At 32.0% G+C, this 18,231-nt stretch overlaps 1 protein-coding gene across 1 annotated transcript; it reads right to left on the minus strand.

The window, feature by feature from the left end:
- Positions 1–9,125: 9,125 nt before the first annotated feature.
- Positions 9,126–10,491, minus strand: LOC143062310 (neuronal acetylcholine receptor subunit beta-2-like). The gene has a single exon (XM_076234035.1). The coding sequence runs from the start codon at positions 10,467–10,469 to the stop codon at positions 9,261–9,263; it is 1,209 nt and encodes a 402-aa protein (XP_076090150.1). The 5' UTR covers positions 10,470–10,491; the 3' UTR covers positions 9,126–9,260.
- Positions 10,492–18,231: the final 7,740 nt, after the last annotated feature.

The raw sequence follows: 18,231 nt of genomic DNA on the forward strand, positions 1-18,231 counted from the left end.
ATTTTCAGGGTATATGTACACATTACTACATGTACTACACCACTCAAAACATCACTGTCATTAACGTTATTTTTTTACTTTACGAATGATAAGACTTACCTTTAATGTATTATTGCAAAATTACCAATGTAAAAGCTATGTTGAATGTTCTAAGTAAACTTCATTGGACATAAGCTTTTAAATATTTACGTAAAATACTACCCTATTTCAACAATCATATGTCCACTATTTAAAATCCCATCCGATTAGTAAACAAGGCTTTGAAAGGAAGTATTGTAATGAATAAAACTTCAACATTGTTGTCACAAAGGTATTATACACTATATATAATGACAAGCGTCTTACAAAGGAAAGCATGGTCATTTAAAAAGTAAATAAACGATTTGTGATATAAAAGATCATAGTCAAGGCCTCGACATCGTCTCAATGTAAACAAGCGGGATACGTTAAAAATTCAGATTTCTAGAAAACAAAAAACATTACCAAAATCTAATGTTATCTTTTGATTTGTTTGGTGCGATGGATTTACATTGTTGTTAATAAGATAATTGGACATGCGTTAACTGACAATATATAGTTGATGAATTACTTATTGATTATTTACAATTTAAAAATCGAAACTAATTGTACTTAATCAAACCCGGTAATTTCTCATTTAAATAGCTTTACATATTATATTTCAGGGCCTTTTATAGTTGGCAATGAGGTATGCATTTCTGTGTCATTTTGTGTCCATTGTAGAATAGTTTCGTTTGCAATCATAGCACACCTTTTTATTCTTTAAAATTAAGCACCGACTAAATGATAGAGTTATTACATATTGACCGGCTTTGAAACAAAGAGCACAAGGATTTGCTATTAACGAAACTAAACAAAACTCTATAAACTTTAAGACAACGAAACATGAGGAAATTAGGATTTTTTAAGCATAAATAAATGAAATATAATAAAAGGTTTCATATTCGTTTTTAGCATTTTAAAAAGACGTATTGATAAATTACTTATACACATCGTAAAACTAAAATTCTGTGTAACACAATGTTGAATTAACTAGAAATAAAAGCTCGACATAGGGATAGTGATCCGGCGGCGGCCTCATGTTGAACACTTGTGAAAAATGTTAAGGTTTGTTGGAATGTTAAATTCTCTCTTATTATAAGTTATAGGATAACTATATTTGGTATGTGCGTACCTTGCAAGGTCCTCATGGCCGTCAGACGGGTTTCACTTGACCTCGACTTCATTTCATGGATTTGTGAACAAAGTTAAGTTTTGGTGCTCAAGTCCATTTCTGAGATACTATAAGCAATAGGTCTAGTATATTCAGTGTATGGAAGCACTGTAAGGTGTACACGTAGAACTGACAGGTGTCATCTGACCTTGACCTCATTTCTATGGTTCAGTGGTTATAGTTGAGTTTTTGGTCTGTTTTTCCTATACTGTATGCAATAGGTCAACTATATTTGGTGTATGGAATGATTGTAAGGTGTTTATGTCTTGCTGGCAGGTGTCATTGACCTTGACCTCATTTTCATGGTTCAGTGGTCAAAGTAAAGTTTTTGAGTTTTGGTCTTTTTTTCTAATACTATATGCAATAGGTCAACTACATTTGGTGTATGGAAATATTTTATGATCTATATGTCAGTTGTGCAGGTTTAATTTGACCTTGACCTCATTTTCACGGTTCATTGCTCAGTGTTAAGTTTTTGTGTTTTGGTCTGTTTTTCTAAACTATAAGTAATAGGTCAACTATATTTGTTGTATGTAGGAATTGTTGGCTGTACATGCCTGCCTTGCATGGTTCATCTGACCTTGACCTCATTTTCTTGGTTCAAAGGTCAATGTTTAGTTTTCTTGTTTATGTTAAGTTTATGTGACAGTTGTAATAAAGCTTTTTGTTTAGGACTATCAACATAATATCAATGATTAGTAAAGAAGGCGAGACATTTCAGTGTGTGCACTCTTGTTGTAATTGGTTAGATTTTCACTTACAAAGTAAGCACTATTAAATACTTCAGCCTTTATCTAATTTGTCTGTGAGTTGACTGAACTAACACTCTATTTGGTGAAGATGATAAAGATTCCTACTATAGAAATGCACTGCTTTTCAATAGAAATAATCGCCCTTTCAGAGAAAATGAAAATGAAAATGAAGGTATTGTATCATTATTCGACAGTCAATACGAATCTCAATAAGCAAGCAGCATAGTGGAATTTGACTCAGTTTCAGAAAACTGATTAACAAAACCTGTACAAAATCATACAACATTAATGATTATGTTAAAAAGTACATTTTCATGCAAATGAAACTATACTGCAGCTTTTAAATCGCATGCACACTATGGTCGTGAAATATTTATTTATTTGAGTAATAATTTCACACTATGATTGCAGTATATGCAATATAAACTGAACTGCATATCTTACCTATATCATAAATTTATAAAAACAATCCATTTGATCTATAATTTTTAATTATATCATAAATTCTGCATCTGTTTATTTATCGTTCTACATTTAAAATGTGTGACATATACATTGAAAATGGGTTTTTTTTTCTTCTGAATCCTAGCTTTATATACACTGGCCATTATACCATCATGTAAAGAGTGAGGACGGACGATACAATATTAAGATGGAGCCATGAAACTGACTGTGTTACTTTAAAATGTGTCCATGGGACACTTTTCAACCCTTGAACGAAGAACTTTAAAAATGAGTAAGGATGATTCTAGACCACTCCTGGTTGTTGTTAAAAATAAGCCAAATTACCAGAAATACAGCTTCTGCAAAAATTACAGGTTTGTCACTATTTGGAAATTAAAAGTGTATGTGCAAATTGCAAACCGGTGTGAGTGTGTGGACACACTCGATATTTGTAATAACTTTCAGGGTAAAGTGCAAAAAATAGGGTAAAATTTATTCCACAATTAAATATGTGGGTGCCAAATCAAACATTGTCACTCAGTCTTAAATACACAGTCTGAACGAATAACAATTGTATTTTTTTTTCCTTACCTTATACAAAGCCGTATGCAGGGTTATTCATTTTGACTTATTTGAGTTAAGATCCTAAGTTACGTAAGTTCACATGATAAAGGGACTAATAATAAGATTGATCAATCACTTTTATAAAAATCAGATCATACATAATTATCTAGTCGTTGCTATTTTCCTTATTCCTCCTTTGACACAACAAACCAAAGACTCAGAATATTATCTCTCAGACCACCAGGCAGGCAAACTCTCATGGAGTGATTTTTATTTCCTTTACAATGGAACATTAATAAGCCAGACAATGGGGACTAAGTCTGAAAGACTATTGTGAAAGTATTTTTATTCGTAGGATACCAGTGATAAGTTTTCAATGAAATATAACAACTGTTGTCTAAATCAATACACAAATGGAAAGATTCCCATAAAGATTTGAAGTCATGATTCGGACATTGTTGATTTAATCTTTGAAAATACATCGAAATATAAACAAAATTACTTTTACCCATTTAAACATTAAGGAATAACATTTAGAATGGAAATGTGGAATGTGTCAAAACGACAACAACCCGACCATAGAGTAGACAACAGCCGAAGGCCAGCAATGGGTCTTCAATGTAGCGAGAATCTCCCGCACCTGAGGCGTCATTCAGCTGGCCCCTAAACAAATATGTATACCAGTTCAGTGATAATGGACGTCATACTAAACTCCGAATTATACACAAGAAACTAAAATTAAAAATCTATATCCCTTCTTGCTAAGTCTGTTTAAAGGTTTTGTTAGCTTTTGAGGTGAATACTGACATTTTTGTGCTTTGTAAAGAATATTACTATAAAAGATTGGATGTGAAATACCTGAACGTATAAGATGCATGTTGAGTTATATTTACGAATTATTTCCTTATACCGATGATAAAATTAAGTAAATGTTTTGACTTGTTTGTAATATCGAAAACCCTGGTGTAATAATTTTTCAGTATAAACCTGAACTGACCGACTTTAAATCATAAAATTTTAGCAAAAATTATAGTTTTCAACGAGAGTCAGATTTCCGATGATGATATTCATTAGAATTAAATTCTAAAATTCAAAATACATTTGTAGGATTTTTTTATGTAACCATTTTCTTTAAGTATTATGTTTATGATCTAATTAATTATTAGCATCTTTGGTGATCATTTATCTGTTGATCTCAGGTTAATAGGGGTCATCACTTTTGATTTCACGTATGCGACATTTAACATGTTTACTTAACAATATCTTTCAATCGAGACCATTTATAAGCAAAGCTCATACCAGAAACCAATCATTTTATTCTGCTCACCCTTCCGGAGCACATGAGATCACCACCAGGTTTTGGTGGGGTTCGTGTTGCTCAGTCTTTAGTTTTCTATGTTTTGTGTTCTATACTAATTTTTGTCTGTTTGTCTTTTTATTTTTACCCATGGCGTATCAGTTTGTTTTTCAATCTATGAGTTTGACTGTCTCTCTTGTATCTATCGTCTTTTTAAATATTTAATGCATGCTGTCATTACGAACAATAATAGAAAATAATAACCTTATTTTACAATGTCACATAAATGAATATAAAACAGCAGGTGGTTTTTTTTCCAGAGCACGTTTTCTTTTTGTGACAAGCTGATGGCCCAATTAACACCTTTGATTATAGTATATCTCTTGATCACAGGTTAATAAGTGCCATCACCCTGATACCACGTATGCAACATTTACATGCTTTAAAATGTTTACTTTGCAATATCCTTCAATATAGACAATGTGTTAGCAAAGCTACTATCAGAAAGCAATATTTATTAAATCTTTAAATCAATGTTGTCATTAATAAAGTAATAAAGTAAGTGATAATAAACACAATATTTGCAATGTCCCACAAATCAATATAAATCAACAGCTAATTATTTTTAGACACATTATTTTTAAAGGCTTCAAAAGCTTCGCTCGATTTGTTTTTGGACAACTAAATTCCACGAGTTGAAGAACCAACGAACATAAAGTTTTTTCTAAAATCATGAAAATAGGTACCCACGAATAACAACATTTTCAAATTATCTTCTTATATCGACGTACCTACTGATGAGCCTTACTGTTGAACTTGTGTAAATAATACTCATATTAATGTGTTAGAGTCCGCGGATGACCTTAGCTAGGATGTCCCGTGTGGGTTCTTTCTTCTTTGGGTGATTTGAGGGAGGAACATAAAGTTATTACGTTAAAAGGTCATACTTCAATCCATATCTCGTCTTAAATAGCTTTAACTGATAATTTTGTGTTTTCTCTGCGGTACCTTTCGGCCGAGCTTTTCAAATAAAGCACACACTCGTATCACTTACACTTTACATAAACCATGAAAATGAGGTCAAGGGCATATGAACTCTGGTAGACATACCTATGCACATTGTAATGGTTTATTTATATGTATCGGGCGTCCCACTGGCTATATTACTCTGCTCAGTTCTTATTATTCAATAGCACGGCTTTGTGACGTCAAATACCTTGACCCGGTCTTAAAATAACTTTAACCCGGACATATATTCGACGTCATAACGTTTGAATCGACGTTGATAAATTTGACCTGAAGTTATCAAGTCATTTTCCTGTTGCTGATGAAACTAAGAAAACACTTCCAAAAGACGCAAATAAATATATAGTTCGATAAATCGATTATCAGTTATCTGTATATTGATATTGTAAAATATCAGCTCCTCGACACAATATGAAGGCTTTTTGATCTCGTTCGGTTCACATCATATGTATTATTGAGTTAAGCCCTCCAATTGATATTTTATAGTGTGTATTTCTATGTTGTGATATTATACTTTTGTTTCAGAAAAGGAAAAATGTTTGGTACAATTCAAACATTTAATTCCGCTGCAATTGTTTGCACCTGTCTTAAGTCAGGAAACAGATGTTCAGTAGTTGTTGTCTGTTTATGTGGTTCATACGTGTTTATCGTTTTTATATAGATTAGACCGTCAGTTTTCCCGGTTGAATGTTGATGAAGGCCGTACTTTGACCTTTGATTGTTTACTTTTATAAATTGTTACTTAGATGGAGAGTTGTCTCATTGTCACGTATACCACATCTTCCTATATTTAAGTCTATTGACTGTTGTATCTTCTAAAAAACAGATTTAACCATACAAAATATAACGTCTGACTGTTGAACCATGAAAATTGAAAATGATGTCAAGGTCAGACAAAACTGCGGGACATCTACATCGTATAATTATTTGAAATATCAAACATAGTTGACCTAGTGAAGTCTGAGAACAAAACATACCATGAAACATAAATATTGTCCAATGAACCATAAACATAAGGTTAAGGTCAGAAGAACCCTGTAATATAGCCGTGCACACCTTCAATCATTCCATACACATATGTATTTAACCTTTTGATTATATTATCTGAGAATGAGATCTTTTGTTGATCAATATGAACCATAGAAATAAGGTCAATGGTGAAACCTGCCGGCAGACATGTACACCTCACAACAATTACATACTCTCAAAATAGTTGACAAACTATTAATAGTAATTATGCCTTGACTAGGAATGCTTAATCTTGAATCATGATCTACATGTATGGAACATGTGCAATGATGTCAAGGTTTGGTTATCACTGTCTGATGGACATGCAGTAATTCCAAAGAACCCATATACCAAATGAAGTTATCGTATTACTCATATATGGGGGGAAAAGTTAAAAAATTCAAATGAAAAAAAAAAATCATATAGTATTTTTTAGAAGATAGTGATTCGTGAAATTGAGGCCAAGAACTATTATCACGACAGACAGAAAATTCGTAACAAAACACCCAAAAACAATTCAACGACTTTCACATCGATTTCGACATTCAAGATTGGACCAATCAAATATCTTGATTATTTTCATTTTAATTTGATTATGAATGGGAATATTGAATCAAATGTTTGAAAAAGGAAATAGTAAAGTAGGCTTATTGTATGTACATAACATGTCAATTGCAGGTAGTGAGGTCAAATTCAGTATTTAAATACCCGACAAGCTCCGAGATTTATGAAGCGGCCGTTACCAAGCAATTTTCGACTTGAACCTTATACCATATTTTTCAAATCTCGCAAACAAGAAACTTTTTTTTGTTTATTGGCCTACACTATTTATGTTGGGCTTATATTTAAAAATATAGACCTTTCGAACAGTGTTAAGTATGCACCGTTGACGAAAATTATTACTCAAACTATCCCAGGTAATTTTATGAGGGATAACGTTGTGGTTGTTAAGTCACATTTTTAATCAAAATCTGAGTTGATAGGTTATCCTTATTGTTCCTGTTGTATTGATACCTATGCTATAGTTATTGAACCAAAAAAACAGTATACATCTTTTAATATGCACGGCTCGGTTCTTATTCCTGACCCAAACGACGTAGGTGTTTAGTTTTAAGGGTTATCTTGACAGTGCATATTGAATAAGATATACCGATTTGATTGGTTCATAAACAATCAAATCGGTGTATATTATGCAATACGCACTGTGATGGCGCCATCAATTTATATGATCGTTATGGAAATTTGCAAATGATTTTTATTCCACGGCTAATGGGATGGTCCTCTTGTATGGTAAAGAAGGGGAAATGCGCTTTCTAGGTAATGTTTGTAATTCTTAAATTGTTTTTCTTAATGTTCAGGTTTTCTCATAAATTGGTACATTATTTGAAAAAATAGGTTATTGTAGATCTTTGATGGTTCTTTTAAATTTATCGACAATTTTATTAAGAAAATGTTTATATAAAGATTATACAAAGTGTATATTGCAAAGTAAACAGGAGAAAAGCGATAATGTAAATTTCTCTAGATTTCCTTACGTCGTAATTACAATACCCTCCCCTCTCATCTCAATCTTTAATCAATCCTAATTCTATCTTACTTTTGAGATATAGTTTTTCAAATGTGACGTAATTTTTAATGCCTTTTCACCATCGTATGTGACGTCATTTTCATAATTTACTGCGTTGAGGCCTGGACTGAGTCGGTTGTGTCTATTCTATGTTATGTATTCGTGTTTGTTTTATGTAATGAGTTAATACTTCAGTTTCATTATGTATATCTGTTATATTCATTTGCTAAAATTTACTGTTTGCAATAGCATTAATTGTTCCAAATAATAAGGATGTTCTTATCCCAAGCATAGAAACATAGCCGTATTTGACACAACCTTTTTCAACTTTTGATCTTCAGTGCTGTACAACTTTGTACTTTTTTTTCGCTTTCGATCTTTTACATCTGGGCGTCACTGGTGAGTCTTGTGTGGACGAGGCGCGTTTTTGGTGTATTGAATTTTAAACCTGATGCTTTTTGTTATTCATTAATCATGTGTTTTTTTGTCTAATACGTTCTCCTATTTATTTGTATTGTAGTCCTGTAATATTATGTTGTCATTTCAATGTTATATTCAACATTACCATTAAAGTGCGAGGTTTGGCATGCCACAAAACCAGGTTCAACCCACCATTTTTTCCTTTAAAAATGTCCTGTACTAAGTCAGGAATATGGCCTTTGTTATATTTAAGTTCGTTTCTATGTGTGTTACAATTTAACGTTGCGTCGTTTGTTTTGTCTTATTTTAGAGTGTAAATTGACATTGCGATAAGACGTGTCACGGTACTTGTTTATCCCGAATTCATGTATTTGGTTTTGATGTTATATTTGTTATTCTGGTGGGATTTTGTCTGATGCTTGGTCCGTTTCTGTGTGTGTGTTACATTGTAGTGTTGTGTCGTTGTTCTCCTCCTCTTATATTTATGCGTTTCCCTCAGTTTTAGTTTGTTACCCCGATTTTGTTTTTTGTCCATGGATTTATGAGTTTGAACAGCGGTATACTGCTGTTGCCTTTATTTAGCCATGGCGTTGTCAGTTTTTTTTCGATTTATGAGTTTGACTGTCCCTCTTGTATCTTTCGTCCCTCTCTTTTACAGAAAGCACAAAGAGATTTTCCAAATAGCATGTGTAAATAATGCATTTTAAAACTTAATTAAAAAAGATGAGTTTGTTCTGGTGCAATTATTTAACAAATCATATTAAAGATGACAAAATAATCACATAAAAAAGACGTCTAAAACATTTGAATATCACAATCTTTAAAGATATTTATTTGTTTTTAAAACGGACCACATAGATTTAAAAATTGTTTAAATGTAATTCAGTCCATCTAGTCTTGGTTCACGTCTAATCTGAAGATATGATTAAATTCAAATGATTTACTTTTAGGCTAATCAAATACGGGCAATCCAACGATGACATCTATGATATACAAAGCATTGACAATACAAATTACCACAATAATAGATATACCGCATACAAGGTCTATCTCCTTTCCGACATCGGTCCATTTAATTTCCTCTTCGTTTTCCTTTTCATTATACTTTTCCCCTTTTCTCATACAACAACACACTTGACATCGTAGTCGTCTTGATACATTTACAAATCCCCTCATGAATGTAGACACTGGATATCTATCCTCCTGGTGATACAACTTTAAGCTTACAATGACCATCACTACAATTATACCACTAATGCAAACATCGGCAAATAGAAGAAGAGAGATCGATGATATTCGTGGACTTGAAGTTGCAGGCAGATTGTCAAAAGAAATAGTCAAAAAGACTGCGATTGCCAAGAGAACAGTTACAGCATATCCAACTCTTTCTCCACTTTCTGGTGGTAGTAAAAACACAAAAATGTTCAAAATAATCATCACACAAATGGGGAGAATCAGATTTAGAACGAAAAACATGGGATTGCGTTTGAGTGACATTGTAAATGTTAGGAGTTGAAGGTCTTCTCGTTTTGTAACACTTGAACCAATAAGGTCCCATGTTTTTTGTGGATTGTACCACTCCTGCACAACAAAGTCGAAAATCGGTACAACAACTATTTCGTCATTTGTATATCCCCATGGTAATATCTCAAGTTTGCAGATCTGAGTATCAAATGGATACCTTGAAACGTCTGCATTACAGAATACCTCATAATTATCTCCAGTGGTCCATGTAACAACACCATTACTCTGTACTCTTATTACATTTTCGTCTTTATAGATTAACTTTACACCGTCATAGGGATTTCCAAGAACAAAAGATGGTTTCCATATTAGATGCTCTTGGAGAGTAAATTGTTCGATTCCGTTTTCTGTGCTATTCCAAGATAGAGTCTGATCAACCCAACTTACATTAAAGTATCCTGTAAAAGTTAGTTTTCCTTTAACTTCATTAAATTCCTGGATATATATTAAATGAAAAAACATATAAATATACACTTTCGATTTATGGTCAAGGACTGGTCGCAAATTTATGTTTTGACCTCCGGTTATATTTTTCAAGAAGGTGTCAAGATTCCTATATGATACCGAAAAACATTCTCTGAAACGGCATAACAGCAGGATCATAAATAATATATATCCACTATTTTTTATCTTCATTTTTCCAACTCTGTCTTGTAGTTTATCTGTCAATTAAAGAATATCTAATTTTGATCAATAACTGAGTTTACAAAACATATTGTGTTTGTTGTGTTGCAACAAGCACAACAGTATATGCATTCTATGCAATATTGTGTTGAAGTATATGATTGTTAGTAATTGATTATACTAGAATATACAGCTGCTACGTAAACATCTAAAAAAGCAATCTGTTATTAAAGGCTTCTGCTTTTAATAAAGAAAAGTGTGTCAATCGAAATCATTTGTCATTGGATTGATATGTTTGATACATTATTGTTTTCCTATTATAGTTTTTTCAAACAATTGTGCCGCATTTATCTTTATTTCAAATAAAGAAATGAATGGCATCAGTAGGTTTTATCCTGTCTAGTATTACAGACACAAATGTTCACATAGCTTCTCATTGCATATAAGATAAGATAATAACCATCACTGGGAGTTAACCAATTAAAAAGAAAAAGTAAAATCACCAAAATACTGAACTCCGGGGAAAATTAAAAACGGAAAGTCCATAATCAAATGGCAAAATCAAATAATAAAACACATTAAAAGAATGGACAACAACTGTCATATTCCTGACTTGGTACAGGCATCTCAAATCTAATGTCAGTAAACTCTGCGTTGAATAACGATTTCCTTGATAGAACATTCACTATAATTTATATGCCAATTTGGAAGTCGTATCTCAATTTACTTACAAGTGAATAGAATTGCCTGTTTCCATTCTTTGACAAATCCTTAATCTATGAAATATATGGACAGTATTTTTCGCATATACTTTAAAAACCAAGAAAGTGACTACAATATGAGATTAAATGGTAGTCAATATCGGTATAAAACAATACAATTTCAATGTATTTTGATACCTAAAGTTTTGCAAAGTTGACAAGTTTAATTCAGAACTTTCCTTGTTACATATTATATTCCTATCGTCAATTTCCTATTCTCGAGCAATGACACACTTGTGCAAATATATGGTATTAACGTACCTCAGTTAATAAAACAAATATTAAAGATACAAATTTCACTTCTCACTTTTATCAAACTTGTTTTGGTACGCTTGACGCGCATTTAATCTATATATCTATATAAGACTCGTCAATGGCACTAGAATTAAAACAGTTGGATGGCTAAATCGATACAAACTTAGAAAAGAATTTAAAACCGAATTCCCCCAAAGTTGTACCAAATACGACTGATGCAATCTAACATAGCAACATATAATCAAATTGAGAATGGAAATAGGGATTGTGTCAAAGAGACAGCAACCCGACCAAAGAGCAGACAACCTGAAAGTGGTCCTCAGCTGGCCCATTAACAAAAATGTATACTAGATCAGTGTTCATGAACGTCATACTTACATTGTAACTCCGAAGAAACTAAAATTTAAAATCATACCAGACTAACAAATGCCAGAGGCTGCTGATTTGGGACAGGCGCAAACATGTGGCAGGTTAAACATGTTTTATGAGATCGAAGCATTTTAAATTGATAACTAGTTAATATAAACAACAAGAACATACTATGATATATCACGTCAACGCAGGAATGACGACTAATACAGTAGTGATAGCACTCGAGGACGAAATTTTCAGGGACAGAGTGGTTTTGATAATCAATCAAGACTTCATAAACAAACAAAAACTGTTAGAAGACAATTCATTACAAAGTGGTATTAAAAAGAAAAAAAAACAGTTTTGTAAAATACGAATAAGGCTCAATATGGTTAGGTAGTAGAAAACAATTATAATTTCGAATTTTTCATATATATATTTCGATATATTCATTACAGTGATATTCAATTAATCAACACAGGAATGCTGACCACTTTGCTCGTGATACCATTGGGGCCTAAACGACAACTAAGCAATTAACAGTTTCTATATATTAATAGTGAGACCATGAAAATTATTTTAATACATATCAAAATATTATGAAATAAAACTATGTACCCCAACTTATTAATGCAAAAAACAATATAGCATACATATATCGAGGAAACTATTGTCATGTAGTGGTATGTGGAGTTTTGACATATTTCTGAGCGTAAGTGGTATTGAATATGCATCAACTATTTGGTCCGAGACCACAATTGTCGTCCTTTGATTTTCGTTGTTCACAAATATAGTCCTTAGTGTTGACAGTGGGTTACTTGCCATTAATTTTTATAACCCTTCCAAATTTATTTCTCCATGTTTAAATCCTCAAATTGCAAGTAGAGGGGTGAAATTACACTGTAAAAAAATTTGGGTCCAGAATTTTAAAGGAAAGTAGTGATTTGGTCCAGGTGAAAAAGGTTGAAAAATAGTACTTCGGAAGCTGTCAAAAGATTTCAAGACGCCCTAAAGATAAAATTGTCCATATTTTGAGTTGGAGACGATGAAGTTTTCTATAATTTTGATATAATTTGTCCCAAAAGTAGTACAATACACTGTAAAAGTTTCTTTGAGAAAGTGCAGGTGGGATTTTTTTTATTTTCATTTACGTTCTAAAAGAAATGCACTAAGAAATAATTGTGTTCTCGGACCATTTGCAAATTAACGTTTATCAAACAACAATCGATTATTAAATCCTAAACACCTCAATTGTAACGAAGGGTTTATATTTAATATGTGGATATCAAACAGCGATGAGTACTCGCAACGGAACCTTATAACATTTGCATAATGGCCGTTTATACACCAATAATGTACTCTTAGTGCAGACAGTGGTGAATCTTTGTCTCACTAGCTTTCATACAACATTTCTTTACTTTTATATAAGATAATAAAACAAAACAACATTTGAGTTCTAGATTCCAGATGCAATGATTGGTCTGCGCTATGATTAAATGTAGTGATGTATACAAATTATAGACCCAGATGAACCTTAAGATTTATATGCATGTACTACACAACTAAATCAACAGTGTCATAACTTTTTTTTAAATATTTCTTATTCTTACTTTTAAGAATGAATAGACTTACCTTTATTTGGGTAACTGCTATTTTTCAAATGTATTCGTTATGTTGAAATAGGGAAATTATAACATTATTACACATAAGCTTTTAAATAATTACATAATATGCTATACTATTTCAACAATCATATGTCCACAATATTGAGATCCCATCTTATTAGTGAACAGGTTTAAAATGGAAGTATTGCAAATGAGTAAAGAGTTAATATTATTTGCACTATGATATAATAGAAATATTCAATACAAATGGCATTACGTAAACTACCGTCCCTATCTCAACGTATACATTCCGATTATATTGATTCATTACAGAGGGATGCATTGACTGCACACAATTGATGGAATCAAATTTATTCTAAAATCAACCTAATCTACTTTTCAAATCTATATATTTGATTATTGAATGCATGATATTTGCATTGACAACAACCTTTAAAGAGAACATTTGATAATCTAATGCATCTATTATTTGAATTATTAACTACTTAGTCAAAGTTTTGTCTGTAAAAATAAAAAAAATAATCAATTGTAAAGCGACGAGATGATAATATTCTCATTTTTCATTTAAAAGTTAAAGGCTAAACCTGAAGTTAACCACATTCGAAAGTAAAAGGTATGCTCGATTCAATTCTTTGTTATATCATTATGATATAATCATTTTCAATAAACTATATCAAAGGCATGCATTCAGATCATTGATGTAACTATATCAACAGCTCATACAGTTCATTAAAATATACCAGTAAATCAAACAAATCGCTATGAAAGGGATGGAATACGCAAACTTATGAGACTGTGGATTCAATATTATTCGTTGGATACCAATTTTTGTGGATTTCTTGGGTAAAGTTGAACCACGAAATTTAATATTAAACGAATGATAAATTTCCTTTAGGCTTGTATGCAAACTTTAACTAAACCACGAAGTTAATTATCCACGAATATATACATTTTCCTTAATCCACGAAAATTGGTACTCACGAAAATAAGCGAATTCACAGTAATGCAAATTGTAAAAAAGGGACGAAAGATACCAGAGGGACAATCAAACTCATAAATCGAAATTAAAGTGACAACGTCATGGCTAAATATGAAAAAGACAAACAAACAAACAAACAAACAATAATACACACGACACAACATAGAAAACTAAAGAATAAGCAACACGAACCCCACCAAAAACTAGGGGTGATCTCAGATGCTCCGGAGGGGTAAGCAGATCCTGCTGCACATGTGGCATCCGTCGTGTTGCTTATGTGATAACAAATCCGGTAAATAGTCTAATTCGGTAGGTCACATTCACGAAAGGGAAGGGGGTTGTAGTTTCGATGAAAGGAACATATTCGTTATCATTTGTAAAACGGTTATTCCATAACGGTCAACCAACTCGTGATGGCGTCCGTAAAATTTACGAAGAAAAGGTTTCAATCTAACCATTTGGAACTCTTGGTTTAATAGCTTCCTTGTGAGCAGCAACCCTCTATCAAGAAAATTATTCTAGGAAATGCAAGCACGGGAATATCGTATCAATTGGGAGATATACACCCCGTATGCAGGTGCTGCTGGAATGTTGCTACTAAGAAATAAAAATCTCGTAATTGGAAAGCTGAAATCATTTCTTTTGTTGTAAAGTTTTGTTTTCAACCGACCCTCATTGTCAATTTCTAGATGATTAAAAAACGTGATTTCATCTATATTCATCCCCTAAAAATTATATGACGCTGACGAACATGCCAGAATTTGTTTTTTGTTGTCTTCAAATACTACTTAAACTAGTCAGTTAGTGAATTTCGTATTATATCAAAACAATTTGAATCTTTGAGTGCATATTACAAATTGTTCTCTAGAAATTTCCATGTATAACCCTTGATAACAGATTGATTGGTATAAGTTGGTGATTAAACGGAATCGAGCGCTCCAATACAATAATAAAATTAACAGATAAGTGTCCATATTTATAGATTTTCCGAAACGCACAACTGTACATAGTCTTTTTCCTCCATGTACTAAGTATATGACGTGTCATTCATTCAAAATATAACTTTAAGACTTTTGCAACTGTTACGAACTTGTCATAAACAGCTTTAATGGTGTTATCGTTTTCAGCATCACTATCACTATCAATTTTGAAGAGTTCTTGTTCCCATTTAAGTTTGAATATTATATTTTGTCTATAAATTAATTATTTATTCGGAGGCATACCCTGAACACATAATGTGTACAGCCTTGCCCAAGACAGGAGCCTGTACTAAGGTGGTTCATGTCTGTCATATTTGTTTTTCGCAAACAAATTTGTCATAAATTAGGCAGATCGTTTTCTCAGTTGAAATAGATTCATATTTTTAATTAAGGAGCCAACAATACGGTATGGTTCTTCTCATTGTTGAAGGATTTATCAATTTTTTTATAGGATTTGTCTGCACTAATTTTAGTAAAAGGTGTGTAGTTAGCTTGAAGATGAACCCTAAGGATCAAAGCACGTACTACAGGTGTACTTATTCCAAATCATAATACGTCACATCCAGTTGCATACGAAAAAGGGTCGAAAACATTAGTCCCTTGAATTTGACAGTTGTAGGATATTTATCCTACATTTCATTGCAGTAAAAACAATCTGTGTCAAAGTCGTATATCTTGGGTGTTTCAACACACCACTTTTTTTTTATTTGGTGTTTCTATAGAATATTTTGGAAACTTGAGGTTACATAGATACTAAAGCTTGTACACAGAAAGAAAAAGGATAAAAATTTGATTGGTTATCTTTTTTTAATAGGCAATGACACATTAAGGGAATTTGTTTTCTATGGTAATGCACAGAATAAAACGTTACTCATGCCAAAAAAATATTTCTTTATTTGAAACAAAAATAAATTCCTGTCATTTTTTTAAATATACAGTTAAAGACTATTTTGGGAAATAAATGGTGGTAATTCACCTACACAACAAAATCGTTAAGGTCTTTTTTTTATTTAAGACTGCACTTATCTTTAATGCGTTAATGTTAATTTCAAATTGTTATCTTTATTTTGAAAGTGGTAAATAAACATTATTTCAAATAAGCTTTTACATATCTACATAAAATGCTACACTCTTTCAACAATCATATGTCCACCATATTGAAATCCCATCTGATAAGTGAACAAGTTTTAAATGCAAGTATTGAAAAATGAATAAGGGTTAACATTATTTTCACAATGGTATTATAAAGATATTCAATGAAATTTCATTACTTGACATAACAAACCTATATGCATGTTTATCTTCCTATTGTATTATTCCATTACGGAGGATATTGTTTTTAAATTGAATAGAGTCGAATTTATTCTAAAATTAACCGAATCTGCTTTTTAAATTTTAACATAATAATATTATTTCATTTTTAAATGTATGGTGATTGTCATGACAGGAAACTTTAAACGGAATAATTACTTGTAATCAAATGCACTCATTATTTCTGTGCCATTTCTCTCGAGTTCTTCTCAAATGTCGAATTATTAACCTTTTAGTCAAAGTAAGGGCTGAAAAAAAAATGATGACTTCTGATTTCTGAAATGGTTCCTTTGGAGAGGTGTTACAAATCGTTTATATGAAATGATTGACGTTTAATTTAGAGTATTGCATTGTAGTGTTGTTGCGAAGAATTGGTTTAGTGTTATGTCCAACCTTTGCTGGAAGGAGAATTCTATATTGTCTGTTCTGTGCATGCAATCGTTTGTCCGTCTCATATTTTTTTTTAGCAATAAGATGTATTTACCAAATAAGGGTTTGTCTTGGATTAAGTTGTTTAATGAACAATAATATTTCATACTATGAGGGTTGCACGATATGTAAGCTTATATAACATTTTTACCTGTCATTCCAATTTAAGGAAAAAAAACGACGTTGTACAATCCCTTATCGAACACACCTTCTACCATTAAAAAAATGTGCATTTATTCTAGCAGTAATTTTGCTCGCATATTAGTTTTTACTCGTCTTATTATACTAGTTCCGCGAAAGTGACATAGTCTAGTGGATTATATGCACAGATGAGACGGATACGTATATAAATAAGATTCATGTTTAAAACGAACTCCATAGTATGTGCATGCGATAAACTCGGACCTATACGAAGACACCTTTATTTGTTAATTTGTAATCAACTTTGTCGCAATGACACATAAAACAATTTATACATTACGTTTTACCCATTATCTGATTTTTTAATTATGGGTTCTCTATTTTTTATTATTTATAGAAGTGCAGAATAATGTAGTTCTCAGAATATTTCTGTATCACTAAAAAGGAAATAAAAACGTGCGAAAAATACTAAATGGACAGTCAAAGTCATCAATCGAAAATAAACTGACAACGCCATGGCTGAAAAAAAGACAAACAAACAAATAGAAGTACACAAGATACAACATAGAAAACTAAAGATTAAGCATCACGAACCCCACTAAAACAGGGGTGATCTCAGGTGATCCGAAAGGGTAAGAAGATCCTGTTCCAAACCAGGCACCCGTCGTGTAGATCATGTTATTACAAATCCGGTAGATAGTCTAATTCGGTTGGTCGTGTAAAGGAAAGGGGATTGTAGTTACGACACAACGGTCCATCAACTCGTGATGTCGTCCGTAAATCTTACAAAAAGATGATTTCAATTTCACTATTTGGAACTCTTGGTTTAAAAGCTTCTTTGTATTAAAATGTTACATTTTCATACATGTGACAGAGTTCTTTAAAAAAAAATCTGTAATCTATATGTTAATCAAATAATAAAATGAAAAGATTATAAATTGA

Source organism: Mytilus galloprovincialis, chromosome 2 (assembly GCF_965363235.1).
Source record: "Mytilus galloprovincialis chromosome 2, xbMytGall1.hap1.1, whole genome shotgun sequence".
Classification (NCBI taxonomy): Eukaryota; Metazoa; Mollusca; class Bivalvia; order Mytilida; family Mytilidae; genus Mytilus; species Mytilus galloprovincialis.

Excerpts from the sequence above, each read along its gene's own strand:
- LOC143062310 (XM_076234035.1), bottom strand. The coding sequence starts at position 10,469 with ATGAAGATAAAAAATAGTGGATATATATTATTTATGATCCTGCTGTTA.